This window comes from Eretmochelys imbricata, chromosome 19 (assembly GCF_965152235.1).
Source record: "Eretmochelys imbricata isolate rEreImb1 chromosome 19, rEreImb1.hap1, whole genome shotgun sequence".
NCBI lineage: Eukaryota > Metazoa > Chordata > Testudines > Cheloniidae > Eretmochelys > Eretmochelys imbricata.
Window position 1 is genome coordinate 5,594,515 of NC_135590.1, and position 20,045 is coordinate 5,614,559.

The following is a 20,045-nucleotide window of genomic DNA, read 5'->3' on the forward strand; positions in this document are numbered from 1 at the left end:
GCAAGGCTGGGCAGTTACTAACGTGTTCCAAATCCAAGCTAGGACCCAACTAAGTGGGAAGTGGAGAAAGGGATGGAACAGATAGTCTCTAGCATAGTTAGTTTGGAAGCAAATCTGTCCACATTGTAGCACTAACCTTGCAATCTACACCCTTGTTTAAAAACTGTTGTCAGCATAGTTCTGTAATGCTATCCAGAACCTTGTTTACCAACTATTTTACAATATGGTGCTCCAGCTTGGACAGGGCCTGACTCTGTTTGGGTGGTAAAGAGAACAGTCTCTCACCATGAAAGCCAGTTTAAAAATCTGAGCTTTTTTTTTTTTTTTCAAGCACATAGGATTCATTTTCTTTCTGTGACTGTAGTTGTAGTATCTTTATGCTGCCAGCTTGCTGCAGCTATATTATTTGGCCTCTGTCCTAGAGATTATTTGGAATGGTAAATGAAATACATTTGATGCTTTGACGGTATTTCTTGATAGGTCCGTCAGCTGCCAGGCTGAAAGTTTATATGTCTTCTTGAATAGGCCTTGAAGCAGAGAAATGTACAGCAGGTTCAGGCACTGTCTCTTTTGGGAAGCAGTTATCAGACCATTGGTATGGTTTTTCAGCAGATGATTTCAAAGCAAGATTACAGTCAGCTCTTGGGACTGGAGCAGGACAATGCACATGTAGAAGAACAAGTGCTATTGATCAGTGGCCCAGAAACTAGCTTTCAGTACAGCTAAGACATTCTTATTGTTGCTGAGACTGTAAAATGTCACCTCATGCAGTTCATTTTCAAGCTCACAGTTTATATTCTGAAGTCAATGGGTTGAATGTGGCTTGTTAAAGGTAGGGCATTTGGCCTTTGCCATTAAAATGTAATTGCTGCAGTATCTGGCTACAGATAATGTGCTGTTCATATGTAGAAAGCAATTGTCATGCTCAGACAAATTTAAAGAAACGTGCTTTACTAAAACCTTATTAAAATACATGAACCCTTTTGTGAGAATTTCTTGCTTGCTAGATTGTCATGCTCAAGTGCTTGTGACATCATAATTTATTACTGTGAAGAGCAGATTCTTTGATACATGAGTGTGGGCTCTGCAGCTCTGATATCAGAATCTCCCTTGAATTTTGGAGACTGCAGCAATCTATTTTGAAGTTTGTCGTCTGAGGACTTTTAGTCTGAAGCATTTTAAAAATATATCATAAAGATTATTATGAATTTTGACAAAAGAAATATTGCTCGCTTTCTGACACTGCAAATATATTTCTGATTCTGTTGGCTTCCAGTTTTTTGTGTTGTGTGGTAGACGAGGTGCTCTTTATTCTTCCTTTTTAGGTACTATTCTTCAATAACATGAAATATGGGCTCTACATTGTTTTTTCTTTTCTGCAACTGAGCTTCCTGATAGACCTTTTGTGAGTAGTGGATTTTGTAACACCAACAGCCTGCTGAGGCAAAATGATCTTTCTTGTTGGAGCACTAACCATTTTTAGCTCAGGCATGGTTTTCCTGTTCCTTTTGTACTTGGAAATGATATACTAGAATGTGACAGAATAACAAAATGCAGATATAAAAGTGATCTTGTATTCCTGAAGCTGCTTTCATTGAAATCATGAAATATATATGTGTACTAGAATATTTATTTGTGGCATTTCATTAATGCTTCACAACATAGTAGCACAATTCAAAATGCAAAAACAGTGCATTCAGTGAGTAAAACTCATCAGATACATTAGATGACAAAGGAAATCTTTTATGGAGACACTGAACATTAATGTAAATAGAAAAAAAGTGAGAAAGTAAGAATGGAAAAATTCAAAGCCTGGTTTAGTAGCATATTAAACATGAGACTACAAGCCAAGATCTCCTGATGGCCAATCCTGGCTCTGCCATTAATTCACTTTATAGCCTTGGGCAAGGTGCCTAATCTCTCTTTCATATTTTCCTATATGTGAAATGGAAAAATCTTATTGTATTGGAGTATGATGAGGATTAACTGGTGAGTTTTGAACCTTGATTTGAAGATTTATAGTGCTGTATAAATGCTAAATACTCATACTGCCTGCTAGGAGGTTAGATAAAGTATGAGATGTTCCAGGACCCATAAGCAAGCACCCAGATCCTGCAGATAGGGGCACAGGACTTTCTGGTTTATATAACTTTCTCAGCAGAAATGAGGCTAAGGATTCCCAGGTTGAGTTTGAAATGGTGAGATTATTGTCTCCATGTACGATTTTAGAAGCTCATAAGCATGGCTATACTGGATCAGACCAATCCTGTCTTCTGACAGTGGCCAAGGCCAGGTGCTTCAGAGGGAATGAACAGAACAGGCAGTCATTGAGTGATCTGTCCCCTATCGTCCACTCCCAGCTTCTGGCAAACAGAGGCTAGGGACATTCAGAGTATCGTACTGCATCCCTGACTAAAAGCTAATAGACATTGATGGACCTATTGTCCATCAATTTATCCAATCCTTTGTTGAACCTCATGATAGTGTGTTTGCCTTCAGAGCATCCCTTGGAAAATGAGTTCCACAGGTTGGCTGTGCATTGTGTGAAGAAGCACTTCCTTTTTTCTTTTTCTTTTTTTTTTAAAACTGTTGCCTATTAATTTCATTGGGTGGCCCCTAGTTTGTTTATGAGAAAGGAGTAAATAACATTCCTTTATTCACTTTCTCTACACCAATCAAGATGTTAAGATGCTATCTTATCTCCTCTTTGTCATCTCTTTTCCAAACTCAAAAGTCCCAGTCTTCATAGTCTCTCCTCATGCGGAAGCTGTTCCATCCATCCCCCTGATCATTTTTGTTGCCTTTCTCTGTACCTTTTCCAATTCTTATATCTTTTTCTGAGATGAGTGACCTGGTCTATACACAGCATTCACAATGTGGGCTTACCATGGATTTATATAGGGGCACTATGATATTTTCTGTCTCATTATCTATCCCTCTCCTAATGGTTCCTAACATTCTGTTTGCTTTTTTTTTGGTGGAGGGGAGACTGCCACTGCACATTGAGCAGATGTTTTCAGAGATCTATCCATAATGACACCAAGGTATTTGTTGAGTGATAACAGCTAATTTAAAGCACATCATTTTGTATGTATCATTGGAATTATGTTTTCCAGTATGTATTACTTTGCATTTATCAACATTGAATTTATCTGCCATTCTGTTGCTCAGTCACCCAGGTTTGTGAGATCCCTCTGTAACTCTTCGCAGTCTGCTTTGGACTTAACTATCTTGAATAATTTTGTATTGTCTGCAAATTTTGCCAACTCACAATTTACCCCTTTTTCCAGATCATATATGAATATGTTGAACAGCAGTAGTCCCAGTACAGACCCCTGGGGGACACTGCTTTTTACCTCTCTCCATTCTGAAAACTGGCCATTTATTCCTACTCGTTGTTTCCTATCTTTTAACCAGTGACTGGTCCATGAGAGGACCTTCCCTCTTAGTCCTGGACTGCTTACTTTACTTAAGAGCCTTTGGTGAGGGACCTTGTCAAGGCTTTCTGAAATTCCAAGTACACTATATCCACTGGATTACCCTTGTCCACATGTTTGTTGGCCCCCTCAAAGAATTCTAAGAGATTGATGTGATGTGATTTTCCCTTTACAAAAGTCATGTTGACTCTTCCCCACCAAATTGTGTTCATATCTGTGTGTCTGATAATTCTGTTCTTTACTATAGTTTCAATCATTTTGCCTGGTACTGAAGTTAGGCTTACTGGCCTGTAATTACTGGGATTGCCTCTGGAGCCTTTTTTAAGATGGGTGTCACATCCACTATCCTCCAGTCATCTGGTACAAGAGCTCATTTGAATGACTGGTTACATACCACAGTTATGTACAATCATGAAGCTTCCATAAAGAGCGAAAGCAGAACCAGAAACAGCTACTCAGACATACAAAAACTCTAGTGACTATTCAGTAGATTGTTTCACTATAGCACTACATTTTGTCTTCCTCATGAGTAGAAGAGCTACTGTATATCACATATTTTTCACATACAGCTTTAAAATGCAAAATGGAAAAAAACATTTCACACAGGAATGGGATGCAATCTAGAGATCTGTAGATAAAGCTGTTAGCCTGGGGGCAAGCAATTTTGTTTAATTTCCTCTAGTCTTCTGAAATTTGATCGTCCCAGTCTGAGTTTATCCCTCTTCAGAAATGTGGGATGGGATAATACATTTCTAGTTTCATGTAGTATAGCATCATAAAAATCATATCATCCACCATAAACTCTAGTGATTTATTTTAATTATGCTGTGTTCTTTATTTCTCTTGATGCTGTTGATGCTAGTCAGCAGAGGCGTGTGGTTCGTGTTGACACTGCTTTTGAATTTAAGGGTCTCTTTCACACTGAGAGCTTCTAATTAAATTACAGTCCTCTTCTGCTGCAAGACTATAACCTTTTCCCTGTGGAAGTGTATGTCCCTTTTACTATTTTGGGTCATTTTATATTGGTTTTATTTCATATTTATATTGGTTTTATTTCATATTTTATTTTATATTGGTTTTATTTCAACCAGCTGCCAGAAAGATCAAGTTCTATTCCAGGCTCTGATATTGGCTTGCTGTGCATCTTGGGTTGAAGTACTTAAGTCAAAATCTTTAAAAGTAGCTTGTGATTTGGGTGCCTAACTCTTGGGTGCTCAACTGCAGATATCTTTGGCCTGATTTTTTTTTTTTTTTTTTTTTTTTTTTTTTACCTCTCTTCCAGTAGTGCTAAATTTCGGTACCGAAAATTGGAGAACGTTTTGGAAAATGGCCTTAGCTACTCAATGGTTTTGGGTTTTTTTCCCCTTTATAAAATTGGGGCAAAAAAAAAAAAGAAGCATTGAGTAGCTAAGGCCGTTTTCCAAAATAACCCCAATTTTTTAAATTGGAGAATAAGTAGAACTTCTGTGCCTCATAGGGTTGATTGTAAGATTTAGTAATGTTTGTAAATGTTGTTTCTTGTGGTAACCTGCCGATTCAGAGGTTGTTTTTGGCTTTGTATTTCTCAGCATTGATTCTGCTGGCTACATTAAAGAGCAGCATTGTTGGGACTTCTTTGTGCACTCATGTCCGGTGCTAAAAGGATAGTGACGAGATAATGCAGAGAGGAGCTTAATGTAGGGAATCTGAAGATCCCAAGGGTTCACAATACATCCCAGAGAGAGGAGTTTTCAGGGGAAGAGAGACAAAATGTAATGAAGTCTTAGGCCTTCTCAGCACAATAAATTTGTATCAGTTAAAACTAAATTGCTCTAGAAACTGATGTAGTTAAATCAGTGCAACTGTCGTCTTGTGTGGGCATTTTAATTTTGGTTTATTTACTTTATATTAATTTAGTTTAAATCAAATCTGACATAAGGAATTTGTAAATTGAAATCAGTGTGTGCAATCCTGTTCTTGTGTGGACAAAATTAACTAAATCAGTTTCTTTATAGCAGTTTAGTTAAATCAATATATTTTTCTTGATCCTTTCTCTGACATAGGCAGATGTAGTATCCTTTGAAGTAGAACCATCTCTCTCCAACACTTACAAGCCTGATTTGTAAACTATTTCTTTAAACCTATGTATTCTGCAGATTGTACAAAACGCATCTGTTTGATCAAATGTTGTGTACTTTGAGAAATGACAGTTTTCTTCCCACTGACCCTTTTTTATTCCCCCCCCCCCTTGGTCTAATTAAACTGAAGGAAAACAGTTAGTTCGGTGTAATCCTCCTTGCATTCTTCTTCTTTTTCCTTTTGCAGCCTGACTTTCTAACTCAAATGTGATTTTTATTTTTTTTCTTATGCCAGTGACTTCTTGCATTAATGTTTCAAGATGGTCTAACCTGCCTAGGAGACAGATATCCAAGTTTGTTTTAAATAGTTTCTATCAGCATAGCATTCCTTCATGGGCACATCAGTCATTGGTGCATTGTGTTTCTGGCTGTATGTTTTTTTTACTGGGGATAATTATTAATAGCTCTGTAGTAACCTCAAACTGCCGTCTCTTTACAGTTTCCTAATAATTATCTCAAGCAGTTATTTAAAGTAGCAATTATCTTTGAGTCAACCACTAGGCTGTTGATTCTGCATTCTGAAATATTGGTCTTGTATTTATTTACTTTGAAGATACGATTTTAACTTCTTAAGGGTTTTTTTAAAATTCTAGGCATCTTAGAGACTAACAAATTTATTTGAGCATAAGCTTTCGTGAGCTACAGCTCACTTCATCGGATGTGGATTTTCCACTGAATGCATCCGATGAAGTGAGCTGTAGCTCACGAAAGCGTATGCTCAAATAAATTTGTTAGTCTCTAAGGTGCCACAAGTACTCCTTTTCTTTTTGTGAATACAGATTAACACGGCTGCTACTCTGAAACCTTCAAAATTCTAAATGACTAGATTAAACTGGTTTTGAGCTCTTTCAAGATCTTGTGCTAATTTGTACAATAGGTATATATGGAATACAAGGGAAAACTTGCTTTAGCAGATACAGACAATAGAGAATAAAGCTTTTCATTAGTGTAACTTTAGCACTTCCTTGTCCTTCCTGTCGAACATAGTAATTTATTCACCAATTCATTGTCATTTTGAACAGTCTAATTGGTGTGGATTCTCAATTAAAACCAAACTGCACTACCTTTCATTATTGATATGAGCAATGATATACAGTTTGTTACAGTCATGTTCAGTGCTTATTACATCAAAAGCTGTCATTTCTATTTCGAGAGGAAAAGATTCAAGAATCTCAACTTTTCTTCATGTGGTACAGATTTCACGTTCGGAAATAATGAGTCATAAAAGCAAGTCCGTACAGTAGAACCTCAGTGTGAATACCTCAGGAATTGTGGTTGTTTGTAACTCTGCACAAAACATTATGGTGGTTCTTTCAAAAGTTTACCACTGAAGATTGACTTAAGTCAGCTTTGAACCTTTACTATGCAGATGAAAAATGCTGATTTTTAACCATCTTGATTTAAATGAAACAAACACAGAAACAGCTTCCTTACTTTGTCAGATCTTTTTTTAAACTTTCCCTTTATTTTTTTAGTAGTTTACGTTTAACACAGTATTATATAGTATTTGTGGGGGTTTTTTGTTGCTGCTGATGTCTGATTGCATAATTCCAGTTCCAAATGAGGTGTGTGGTTGACTAGTCAGCTCGTAACTCTGGTGTTCATAACTCTGAGGTTCTAATGCATTTCATATGGCAGTAGTAATTTTAAAAGGATACTTCCAAAATACTAATCTATTCTTTACCTTTTTTGCAAATGCCACCTTGAATAAAACTGAAGGAGAGGGTGTTAAAAATGTATATGTGTTACTTATCTTGGGTGTATTACTTATCTTGCTCTTTGCTTACTTTCAGAATTTTGCTGAGATTGGACAGTCTAATTAGATTATAGCAGAAAGTGAAATTGACAATCACTTTAACTTTTTATTCTCGTGCACAAAAACAATGCTGCAGTGTTTAATTAAACTATTTTCATTAATGACAAATCATGAAAACATTTCTGGTTTGATTTTAGTGTTTTTGACAACGTTTTACTATTTTGTTTTTTTTCCCATATTTTGGTTATAGGCTACTCTGTAAGCCTTACTCAGCATTAGATAAAACAATTTAGTAATATCCATGTAGGTTTTAGAAATATTTTCCTAGTGGCTGGTGGTTGGCTTTTTTCTTGGTTTGTTTCATTTTGCTTTTCTGTTTCTTGCTGTTTGTAATTCATTGTGGTATGAAATAGATTTGAATGCAAATCCATCTTTGAAGCATAATCTTGAATAACAGTTGATTTTGCCTTTTGAGTGAATTTCATCATGAGTTGGGGGAAAGTTCCTGTCCTGTCTTAGTGTTGTTATGTGAGTTCAGTTACATAAGAGCATATTGCCATCACAGAGCAGATTTCAAGGATTAGCTTGTGCATTCCTAAATCTATATTTCTGTTCTTCATGTGACAAAGCAGAGGTGCACAAATTCAGAATTCAGTTACAAGACTTAAAGTATTTTATCTACCTTTATTTTCCTTTAAATATTTGAAGATTTTTCATTCATAGGCGGTTTAATTATGAAAATTGGCTGCAGTTAGAATTACTGAATAACCCGCTGGTCATTTGTTTCCAGAGAAATTTTGTAATTGCCTTTGCTTTGATTTTTACCATTATTACAACAGTTTGGATACTAGCCAAATATTTATAGGTTAATCTCATTTTTGTAGTTTTTATATCCTGTCAAACTACCCCAACAAATTAAAAAAATTAAATGTAACCATTCACAGCACTTCTTTCAATATGTCCTGAATTTAAGAGTGTACAGTTTAGTTTGTACTAAACTAGCCATGAATGTCCTACTGTAGGCTTATCTAACAATATTCTTTTATGAAGAGTAATTATTGTACTTGGCACGACGGGTCTAAAGCCCACCAGTAATCTCCCCCAGACAACATTCTAAACCACATCACATAAAACTTTAAAATTACTTTGCTACAGTCCTCCTTCACCTTGAAGAGGCAGGAATAAACCATTATATGCATTAGATCAGAAGTGAATGGGAATTGTACCTAATATGCCAGCTCAAAATTTTTTGCCCCATGCCTTTTCCCATTATATCACCAGACACAAATATCACTAAGTATGTTAAGATTTGTCTTCTGAAAAACAGCACATGGTTTCTCTCTCCACAACCTGCTGAACTTTTAGAAGTGGCTTTTTTTAAACGGAAACATCAGAGCAGCTTTGGATGACCCAAGAGAAAATTTACCATAACATTTAATTTCTTTGTTCATTTGGGAAGTGAGTAGTGACTCTTTTGGCATTCCCTGAAACACACTTTATTCCTGGGGAATAACAAGTTCTGTCCTACAGTGTTCTACATTTCTGTAATTCATACATGCCCTCAGAATTGGAATGATTCTAGTGTGCAAACACAGCACATCTTAAGCATTCTTTTTCTAGAGTGTTAAAGATTGTTAGATTGTCATAAGTTCTAGAGGAATCACACTTCCCCCTTAGTGCCTTTTTTTCCCTCCTGTAAAGCTATTTCTTTGCAATTAAAGTGCTTTCTAAGAGCATATTTGGGCTTGTCCAGCATTAGCTGCTTCTGGCTTAAATGTTATAACATTTTTTTAGCCACACATTTTTTTAGTCTTGCAGTTTCTTCAAGGAGTTACTTAGATATGAAGGGTACAGGATTGGCTCAGTGTTTGTGGCAAGTAAACCCAAGTTCGATATTTTTAAAAAAAAAAATTTTTTTTTTAACTTAGTATAGCTAACTGCCTGTCAGTCCTATTCTTCTCCATGGTGGTTGTAATTCAGTTGCTGTATATTTTGTATATTGGTTAATCACAATTGCAAGTGTTAGCATACATCTTAAGTTTGGTCTCAAGGTACAGGTTATAAGGTGTCCATGAAATAAATTCTGTATAGTTCTAAAGTCTAACAGAATTTGCTTCCCAAACTTCAGTTCTAGAGTTCTAAATGACGACAAGCATAGTTTTAATAAAATATGAAAAAGGGTAAGTAGACACCTTCAGCTTAAAAAAATCTCACTTCTGGCTGAAAATGCTTTAATTACTTTTGTAATGAAAACATAACATAAAAAGGGCTATACTGGGTCAGACCAATGGTCCATGAAGTCCAGTATCTTGTCTTCTGACAGTGGCCAATGCCAGGTGCTTCAGAGGGAATGGACAGAACAGTCAATCATTGACTGATACATCCACTCCCAGCTTCTGGCAGTCAGAGGCTAGGAACACCCAGAGCATGGGGTGGCATTCCTGACCATTTTGGCTAATAGTCATTGATGGACCTGTTGTCCATCAGTTTATCTAATTCTTCTTTAAACCCCATTATGGTTTCGACCTTCACAATATCCCCCTAGTAACAAGTTCCACAGGTTGACTGTGCACTGTGTGAAGAAAATTACTTTAAATTGAATGAGATTAGAGAGAATATTCAGTTTATTTTGTGAATTTAACAGCATCTTGTGTATAGCCAGTTAGTTGCTCTTGGTGTTTGTATCTTTCACACAGCACCTGATGGGAGAAATGTGTTTTTAAAAATAATAAGCAAATGGGATTATAAAACCACAGAAATGGTCAGGTTTCAAATAGGTGCAGAACTGTAAAGTCATTTTAAAAATACATTTAACTTTAAGTTGACTGTGTTTCTTTTAAAATAGCATTAAATTAGATGGAAATTCTGTGTGAAGTTGACAGTCCAGCCTTAACGCTTCCTCTTGCATGTAGCTACTTCAGAGATGGTGTGTAATCACAACATTTGTGATTTACAGGGTGTGGGCTAGTGCAGAGTAGTAGCTGCAATTCCTTTGATTTTGTTGAATTAAGTCGATTCTAATTTTTAAAAACCAGTACTAGTGTAGATAACTCATAGTGGATGGAAGCCAAAATAGAGATGACCTCCTGTTTGCTCACCCCGTTCTTCATTGGTGCTTACTCTAGTAAGTTTGCAGTCCTTTCAGATCTGATAAGATATTGGTGGTCTTTTAATTCTTCAATGAACATCATAACAGTCCTTTTGGACTAGACATCCAATAGAACTATAGTGTGTGCATTCCAATAATAAAAGGGAGTGAGTAATTTCTTGACAACCTTCAGATCTTTGAAACTATGTTGGAGTCTTTTTTGGAGAGAACAGGTAGTTTCACACACTGTTGTGTGAACTTGATAGTCTTGTCTTGTTTGGAGAGTTTTGCAAAGTGATTCAGGAAAAATTCTAGGACTTTTTGAATCTAGTGTCTCCTCCATCTCTACTAATGTTTATTTTTTCCCCCCTTTTTCTCCCCCAGTTATCACCATGTCCACAGATGGTGGCTTTGGTGCCGCTGGCAGTAGTGATGCTCAGCAAAGCCTACAGTCTTTCTGGCCTCGGGTCATGGAGGAGATTCGAAATCTAACAGTGGTAAGAGAGTGTCTTTTGATAATGTGATAAAACCTTAAGAAAATGTCTAGTACAACAGGAGTTACCTGCTACTTCAGTGTCTTATAGCAAAATATTTTCAAAAACCAACTACGTTTGGCTAAATTCTTCTTCAGATCTGTACAGATAACTCCCTGTGGAGTCAACAGTGGAAACTGTGCATAAGTATCTCAAGGCAGAACTTGGCCCCATGCTTGCTTCTTTCAGTGATGAACCTTCCTAGCCCAGCTGTGGGGTTAGAAAATGATCATTATGTAGCTGAACTGTATTTTGATTTCTATTTGATTTCTAAAATTTGGGATGTAGCTCAGCAATAATGAAATCAAATGTACATATTTCATAGTCTATGGAGACACAAGAGAGAATGGAATCAAAGACTGTTTAATATAAAGAGTTGTAACTTAATTTCCTAGAAAGTTTCAACGGTATTCAGAACCTTTTTTTGGGGTGGGGGATAGAAGCAGTTTTGAAATAAATGAAGATGACTGTGGATTCTATCAGGATATTGGCTGCCTTTGATTAACTGAGGTCAAGTGATTAGGAATGTGTGTTTAGGAATGTGCTTACTACTGTTTGAATTCCATAATGTAAAATGGTGATAATGCTTCTAAATTTGTATACACTTTTGCTCCATAGTTGCCACATTCTAGCAAACAATATATAACATTGTTAAGATGTTTCCCAGAATTAAGGAAAATCTGTTGATGGAAGGCTGATTTTTATTTTCTGTTTCCAGAAAGGAGCTTACATTTTGTCATATCATTTTATTTGAAACTTGCTTGCTGACTTGGTACATTCAAAAATTCAGATTTTATGTCTTTTAAGTTTCACTAGTAGCAACACTTATAGCTTTAGTGCCAGGCCTAAAAATAATTTTCTGTTGCAAAGTACATCTGGGGGGATCAGGGCTAGGTGTTTCCCCAATACTTACTCAGTGGAAATTCACTAGCTTCTTCCTCCACCTGATTAAACCACTTTGAAACAGACTGGTAGTAGGGCTTCTGCCTTTCCCCTACCATTTTTCCTGTACGGTTGTAAAATCCACTGAGGAAGTAGTACATTTGTGCAACATTATTGGTTAGAATTTAAATGCACAAATTTCTGGATATTTAGTTATGGCTTCTACAGTAATTACTTGTTTCAGAATATTCAAGGTTATCTAGACCAATTTAGTTTAATATATGATATTTCTACGCACTTCACTTTGATATCTAAGCATCAATATCAAGGTGATAGCCAGGTTAGGGCTCAGTATATCCAAACTCTTGCTTGTGCATAGCTAGACCAGTGCATCTTGGTGTGTTATCTTCTATTTTTCAAATAAAATATCTTCATTATTTTATTTGACTTTTCTGAGCAGACTTTTCTGGTTTTAATTTAAATTAGCTGAAAACAAAAGGGCTCAATTTGAAGTTGGTCCATTTGAAATGAAGAACCCTATTCTGATACAGTAGTCTAAAGATAAGCTTCCCCTTTCAGCATGTTATACAGTCTCAGCTCAAGAAACAGATGTAGCAATCTGTATGCAGAGACCAGAATTAATTACTTTGATCCCTTAGTGCACTGAGCTCTTATGTGCAAGAGCTATAGTTTGTCTTCATCTGCATGTGGTAAGGGTTTATTCTACAGCTCACCTAGTATGGGCAATTTAATTTCTAACACTGCTGTCTTGTGAATCTGTTTATTGCATTGCAAGTTAGAAAAATGTTGAATACTGAGTTGTAAGCTTCTGCCTGAATTAAAATTTTAATAAGGTCTGGAGGGGAAAAACAATTATAAAACAGTCCTATCCAGCCACCTTGCACATAATCAGGCACTGAAATTATTATGTCTCGTAAAGCCAACACACTGAGTGCTGCAGTATATGTGGACCGGGGCAATTTTGAGAATTCATTTACATGTATTGTGGGGGGTGGGGGAGTCAAAGCAGTCACCTGTGATACAAACTGTTCTGGTTGACTGCTCTTTGAGACCATCTTTATTTCCGTTCTTGGGTTTTTGTGGTGTACACACTTTAGCTAGAATTCTGGGAAAAGGGGAACCATTTAAGAATTTTTTTTCCCCATAAAACACAGAGAAATGCAACCTAATCTTGGAGAAACTGTAGAAAATAGTACTAATGGTACATTAGTTCCAGAATTAGTTAGAAGAGGCGTGGTGAAAATGTTGATGCTTAATTTGGAAAAAGAAAAGCTGAAGAATTGATCTCCTAAATCTTGCTTAGCTGGGTAGTAGCCAGACAACATGCAGTGCTTCTCTTAAACCAAAATAAATACGCAATATATGCAATGTCTAATAGCCATAGTACTTATTTATAGGAATAAAATAGATTTCCCCCCTAAAAATAACCACAAATGTAAGATATTGTTCAACTGTGGCAGAAACTAGAGAAGAATTGTATCGCTGTGAGATTTTCTGGATAGGAGTCTCAGATCTGCAGAGAGGTCATAACTAACTCAAAGATTCTAGATAATAAGGCTGGAAGGGACCACTGTGACTATCTAGTTTGACCTCCCGCATAACATAGGACTTTCCTAAATTAATTCCTGTTTGAACTAGAGCATACCTTTTTAGAAAAACATCCAGTCTTGATTTAAATTGCCAGGGATGAAAAAGTTGGTCCAGCAGTTAATTACCCTTGCTGTTAAAATTTTTTTTTAACCTTATTTCCAGTCCGAATTTGTCTGGCTTCAACTTCCAGCCATTGGATCTTGTGAGTTATACCTTTGTCTGCTAGACTGAAGAGCCCATTGTCAAATTTTTGTCCCCCATGTAGGTATTTGTAAAAAGTGATCAAGTCACCTCTGAACTGCCTCTTTGTTAGGCTAAATAGATTGAGCTCCTTGAGTCTTTCATTCTCCTAAGGCATGTTTCCTGGCCCTTTGAACTCTTTTTTTCCACTTTATCTACATTCTTCTTCAATTGTGGATACCAGAACTAGATACAATTTTCAGGTAGCAGTCGCATAGTGCCAAATACAGAGGTGATACAACTTCTCTGCTCCTACTCAATATTTCCCTATTTATACATGCAAAATGTGCATTAACCCCTTTGGCCACAGCTTTGAACTGGGAACTCACGTTCAACTGATTATCCAAAGCTTTCAAGTCTTTTAGAATCAGTGCTTCACAGGATAAGAGTCCCCCATCTTGTGAGTATGGCCTATGTTCATTGTTGCTATATGTGCAACTTTACATTTGGCCCTATTAAAATGCATTTTGTTTGCTGGTGCCAAGCTTATCGAGTAACCTGAATTGCTGTGTATCAATGACCTGTCCTCTTCATTATTTACCACTTTCCCAATTTTTGTGTCATCTGCCAACTTTATTGATAATGGCTTTGTTTTCTTCTGAGTTCTTGATAAAAATGTTAAATAGCATAGGACCAAGAAGTGATCCCTGTGGGACCTCTTTGATGATGATTTTTTGTTGATATTTAGATTGAGATCTGACACATAAGCAGTTTTTAACCATTTAATGTGTGCTGTGTTAATTTTATATTTTATGGCATGTGGTACCAAGTCAATTAGTAGTTTTGCCAACCCCAAGAGTTCAAAAATTGAGTCAAAACTCAGTCATGAAATTTGCATAAAAATCACGTTTTTAAAGAACAAATCATGTTTTTAGTTGTCTTCAAGTTTTTTTTTTTAAATGGCCCCTCCCAATAATGCTGAATGTGTGCTAAAAATTCAACTTTAAATGCGCATCAAATGTGTGTGCACAGAAATGCAGGCCCTGGTTTCCTTTGCACTTGATCCCCACTTCTTCTCTCCTTTACACACACTGCCCAGAGCCCTCCCTTCTCTCTTGCTTACCACTGGCAGGTTTGTGCAGTTCTCCCCTCCTCCCCCAACAGGCTTTTACATCCTCCTAGTCATCTGGCAAACTCCAGCAGCTGCCCCCCAGTTGCCAGCCTGCAGGTGAGAGGTCTTCCCCTGGCCTCTTACCTCCATGAGCTTTCCTTTTCCTGCGCAGTCTGTTGGGGGGAGGGAGAATGAGCAGGATCCATGAGGTTGAGCTTGGAGTGCAGCCTGCTGTGTCTGCTCCAGGGCCCACCTCCTATAGTGCAGGCAGCAGCTATGCTGCCTATTGTACAGCATCCTTCGGCAGATGGAGGAAACTATATAATATGTAACACTTAGAATGGCAAAGAAAAGTGGATAAGAGGGTAAACGTCAGGTGTTTGTAGTTACCTTACCTTGGAGAATAAAAACCGTTGCCTCTTACAGGAAACAGATGCAGTTTAAAGCAGAAAGGGCCAATTTTGAATTCTTCTGAACATCACTTATTTCTTTCTTTTGTTTTGAATTATGTGTAGTTGAACAGTTTATGAAGTCTCCTTTTTTTGCTCTCTGCAGAAAGACTTCAGAGTGCAGGAACTTCCACTGGCTCGTATTAAGAAGATTATGAAACTGGATGAAGATGTGAAGGTAAATTCATATTTGGTCTTCTACATTGTGAAACAAAACATACGGTTATGAACACTGTTGATGAGCACGATAGCTGTCATTTCTCTGGGTCACAGTGTATGTAAGAAAAACAACCTTATTGTTCTTGAAATCTGAAGAAGAATTAAAATACCTCATCAGCTATCAGAACAATTTCACAGTTGATGATATGAAAGCCCCCTAGAAACTGGAGTGATTGTTTCTTTTTGAGGAGTGCTCTATAAAGATGAATATGTGTATGTCAAATGAAGTAGGCCAAGTCAGGTGCCTCGTAAAGCCTTCTCTATCTAGGTACTTATATGGCCCCTGTTACAGTAGTATCTGAGTGCTTCACAAAAATTAATGAGTTAACGCTGTGAGGAATGGAAGTAATATCTCCATTTTACATATAGGGAACTGAGGCACAGAGCGTTGGCATGCTAAAGGTCAGACAGGAAGACTGTAGGAAAGCCAGGAGTTGAATCGGGCTCTTGAGTCCCAGATCAGTTTTTTGCCCACAATGTCATCCTTCCTCCTAATACATTAAGTTCTGGAGATTATTTATTGACCTATAGAGAAGAGGTACTCAGGATGCCTTATGGAGATCAGTTGATTGAACCTTTGTGGCGGCTGCAGCTGTTAGCAGCTTGATAGATTTCACAGTATTTTTCAGATACATTGTTGGATAACTTCTTTCATTATTTAACTGGCTTGTATAGCGGGGCACATAATTTGTACATTTTGCATTTAAAAACAAATTTCCCGACGTCTTGAATAAAGCATTTGCAAATGACTTTCAGTCTTTTCCCAATTCTAGTAATGACTAGCTTTGGTCTCTCAGTTTTCATATTCATATCTCCTCCTTATTTCTATGGCTTTTGCATTCACAGCACTACAAAAGCATTTAATATAAACATAGTAACATTTTAAAAAAACAACAACCCTACAAAGGTATTTCAAATATTAGTACAAAACATCATATTTTACATTTTATCACGGAAGTGCGACCTTTGATATTTCATACATTTTTAGATCTGAACCCTTGAAACAAGCAAACTAAGAAATCAGTATTTATTTGTCATGTGATGGAGGCAAGTTATCCATATGGGGATAAGGGTGTGCATAGGTCTAAGGGGAAATCTGGCACATCTACTCGTGTAACACAAAAAACAAAAAAAAACTACTATAAATTTTTTTGTTACTTATCCAGTGATCTTTTTGCCTTAAATTAGAAGATTTTACGGGATACCAATTTCCAAGAGAGTTCATGGAGCCAATGACTTCCATCCTTTTCCTTGTGAATACCACCCTTAGGTTGGGAGACTTTAACATTTAAATAAGCTCAGAGAAAAAGGTGTGTTCTTTGGCTCTCTTTGTTAATGCAGACTTTTTAAAAAAACTTTTGAACCAAATTGAATCCAAGCCTCTTGAGTCTCAGTTCAGTGCCTTGACTAAATTAATGCCAAATTCTCTGTAATGAAAGGAAAAGGGAGATGGAAAGTAAATAATATTGTTTCCGGGTGGCTATTGTTTAACAGGAAGGAAATTATCCAAGGAAATAAGCCTAAAAGAAAGGTAGCTAAAGGGAAACGGTTCTAATAGAAAGGGAATTAGAGCCAGATTCTGCTAAGAAAATGAATTTTGGTTAGACTTGTGTTTTTTTAATTTAATCTTTACAACCCGTTTTTACTCTGCCTGCATTTCTTATCATAGTATGTAAGTCACTTTGTAAATGAGTATTGATAACTTCTGACTGCAAGGACCAGATTTTTAAATGAGGCCTCAACCTGGCCTCTGAATTTGTACCCTCATTGCACCAACAAAATTTGCACATATAAAAATGATTCATGTGCAAGCATACTAGGTGACTGACTACCCAGCTTCACACACACTGGTGCCATATGCTCCTGCAAGTTAGGGGTTTTATGAGCATAAAGTTGAAACAGATGCTGAAAATTTGGCCCTCAAATGTTAATTGTAACCTAAGTTTCCACAATACATATTATATCCTCTACAGTAAGTTAGCCTGAAAAGTGAAAGAAGAAACTATTAACCTGTGAATTGAAGCCTGTCTGTCATGTGAATTGTTAGTGGAGTTTCACTTCTGTTATTAAAGAGTAAGATTGACCAAAACTTTGTGTTAGCATAGGGTAAGCCAGTGAGCTATGCAAAATTAAAATCTGATAACCTTCATATTTCAATAAATAAACTTCTCAGGAAAATTGTAACTGACCAGTATTCCTGTTACAGCGCTTGATTGAAAACTGGTAGACCTTTGGACTTCCACATCTTGCAATGAGATGGCCTTCAGATGTACTGTGGAAATCCCCATATCTCCCAAACTACCATTTCATTCATCCCTGGACTTTTTACCTGTTAATACGATACCAAGCTTCTATGGTATAACCAAGTGTAGTACACTGATGAGTGAGTGAAATGCACATTTTTCATTACAGATGATTAGTGCTGAAGCTCCTGTGCTGTTTGCCAAGGCTGCTCAAATATTCATAACAGAATTGACGCTACGGGCATGGATACACACTGAAGATAATAAGCGGAGGACTCTGCAGGTAATGGAGAGCTATTTCCATGAAACCTTGAACTGCCATGTCTGTGTTTTCTGACCCCTTTTACTTTCTAAATATGAACCTTATGCAGCCTTAAAACTCCCTCTCAGAAGGGAGTGAGATGGGGTCCCTGACCAGAGACAGGTGATCGCTGGAGACTGGATACCTGACTAGGAACTCCCGGAGTGTACCACGGAGGAGGGCATAGAGGTGCAATACCCTGCAGCTGTAACAGTGCCCCTTTAAAATATACTATATCTGTGGAGCAGAGACGAAAATGTGTTTTTTTCCCTTACTTTCTTCATAGCTACTGTTGACACTTAGATGCCAAAGCCTTGGTCTACACTGGGGGGTGGGGGAGTCGATGTAAGGTACGCAACTTCAGCTACGAGAATAGCGTAGCTGAAGTTGACGTGCATAGATTGACTTACTGCGGCATCTTCATGGTGGTGAGTCGACTGCCGCTGCTCCCCCGTCGACTCCGCTTGCGCCCCTCGCTGCGCTGGAGTTCCGGAGTCAATGGGAGAGGGCTTGGGGATCAATTTATCGTGTCTAGACTAGATGCGATAAATTGACCCCTGATACATCGATTGCTACTCGCTGATCCAGTGGGTAGTGTAGGCCTACCCAAGGTGATACATGTCCTGGAATACCTCAGATAAGCTGAAGTGTGAGGATTGATAGCCCTTCTAATTTTTTATCCTAGGTAACATCAGAAAGGGCCGATATCTCAATCTTGTGCTCATGTGTGTGCTTTATAGTCTAGCCTCAGTGAATTTCTCTTAATGCCAAATAAGACCCTTCCTTTTCCTATAATTCCTGGAATCAGACCCAGGATTTTTTAAAGACATTTTACGGCTTTGGTCATCATACAGTCCTCTATTGTTGAAGCAGTTTTTAATGACAAATTACCTTGTTTGTTAGAAATTCAGCTACTTTGTTCTTGAGTGTCTTCAGAACTTGGATAAATGCTATCCAGTAATGGTGACTTACACAATTTCACTCTTTTTTAGTTCTTTTTTTTTTTTTTTTTTTTTTTAAATACCTCAGTCTGACACTATACCTGAAAAAGTAACTCCATGGTACGTATATCTGCATCGCCCCCTGAGTCCATAAGTAGTTTGGGGCGGGATTTTAGTATCCCTGGTCTCCAATGCCAGCCTCTCATCTTGGTAGGCTGGCTGACTCTCTTTTGTGGGCTTTCCTTCTTCTAATATACTTTGCAGTCTTCCAGTTGTTATCTTTTAACTCTTCGCTCTTCACGCTTCCTCTTAGTCCTCTTAATTGCCATCTTATATGTTAACTTTGATCTTGTAACATCACTTGGGATACCATTTTTCTCAAATATGCTCCTAACAACTCCTAGTTAACTCCATTTTCCCCCCACAACTCCTTGGTGATGCTTACTTTGTGACCCTAAAATGTTCTTAAACGGTCTCCCTGGTAGTACATTGTAATATCACTTTTCCTTCAGGTTGTTTCTGACTCTTCTAAAGAAAAGTCCCCTTGTTAAAGTTCAGTGTCATGGCACTACCTCTTGTAATTATCCCTTTGAGAGGATATTGCACGTATTATGTTAAGTTCACTGGGAATTAGTGGCTCCATGCACTTACTTCCTGAGCCAGTTCCTGTGTAACTGTGACTAAATCAAGAGCAGCCTTTTCTCTTATGTGCTTTAGAACCAGCTGTTCTAAGACACAATTATTTATGGTATCATAGATTGTAAGGCCAGAAGGGAATCATTGTGATCTTTTCATCTGACCTCCTATATAACATAGACCAGCGTTTCTCAAACTGGGGTCCTTGAGGGTACTTCAGGGGGTCTGCGAGTCATGTCCGGAGCTGCTGGCCCCCCTGATCAACTGCTTCCCCTCCCTCCCAGTGCCTCCTGCACACCTTGGAACAGCTGTTCAGCGGTGTGCAGGGGGTGCTGGAAGGGATGGGGAGGAGCGGAGACACGATGCGCTCGGGGGATGGGGTGGAAAGAGGCAGGGAAGAGGAGAGGCGGGAAGAGGTGAGACAGGGCCTTGGGGAAGGGGTGGAGTGGGAGATGGAAAGTGTTTTTCTTCAAATGGAAATAAATATCAGTAGGCTTGGGGGGGGTCCAAGAAAAATTTTAAATAAAAATGGGGATCCTCA

At 37.7% G+C, this 20,045-nt stretch overlaps 1 protein-coding gene across 4 annotated transcripts in view; it reads left to right on the top strand.

Moving 5' to 3' along the window:
• NFYC (nuclear transcription factor Y subunit gamma) overlaps positions 1–20,045 on the top strand; it is a 57,365-nt gene that overhangs the window by 18,160 nt on the left and 19,160 nt on the right. For 3 of the 4 annotated variants that reach the window (XM_077837857.1, XM_077837853.1, XM_077837856.1), the window contains 3 exons: positions 10,783–10,895; positions 15,271–15,342; positions 17,796–17,909. In XM_077837857.1, coding sequence (XP_077693983.1) covers positions 10,791–10,895; positions 15,271–15,342; positions 17,796–17,909 — 291 coding nt within the window. In that variant the 5' untranslated portion in view covers positions 10,783–10,790. Of the gene's footprint in view, positions 1–2,984; positions 3,045–10,782; positions 10,896–15,270; positions 15,343–17,795; positions 17,910–20,045 lie in introns of those variants that run through there. The other variant, XM_077837854.1, reaches the window with a different exon arrangement.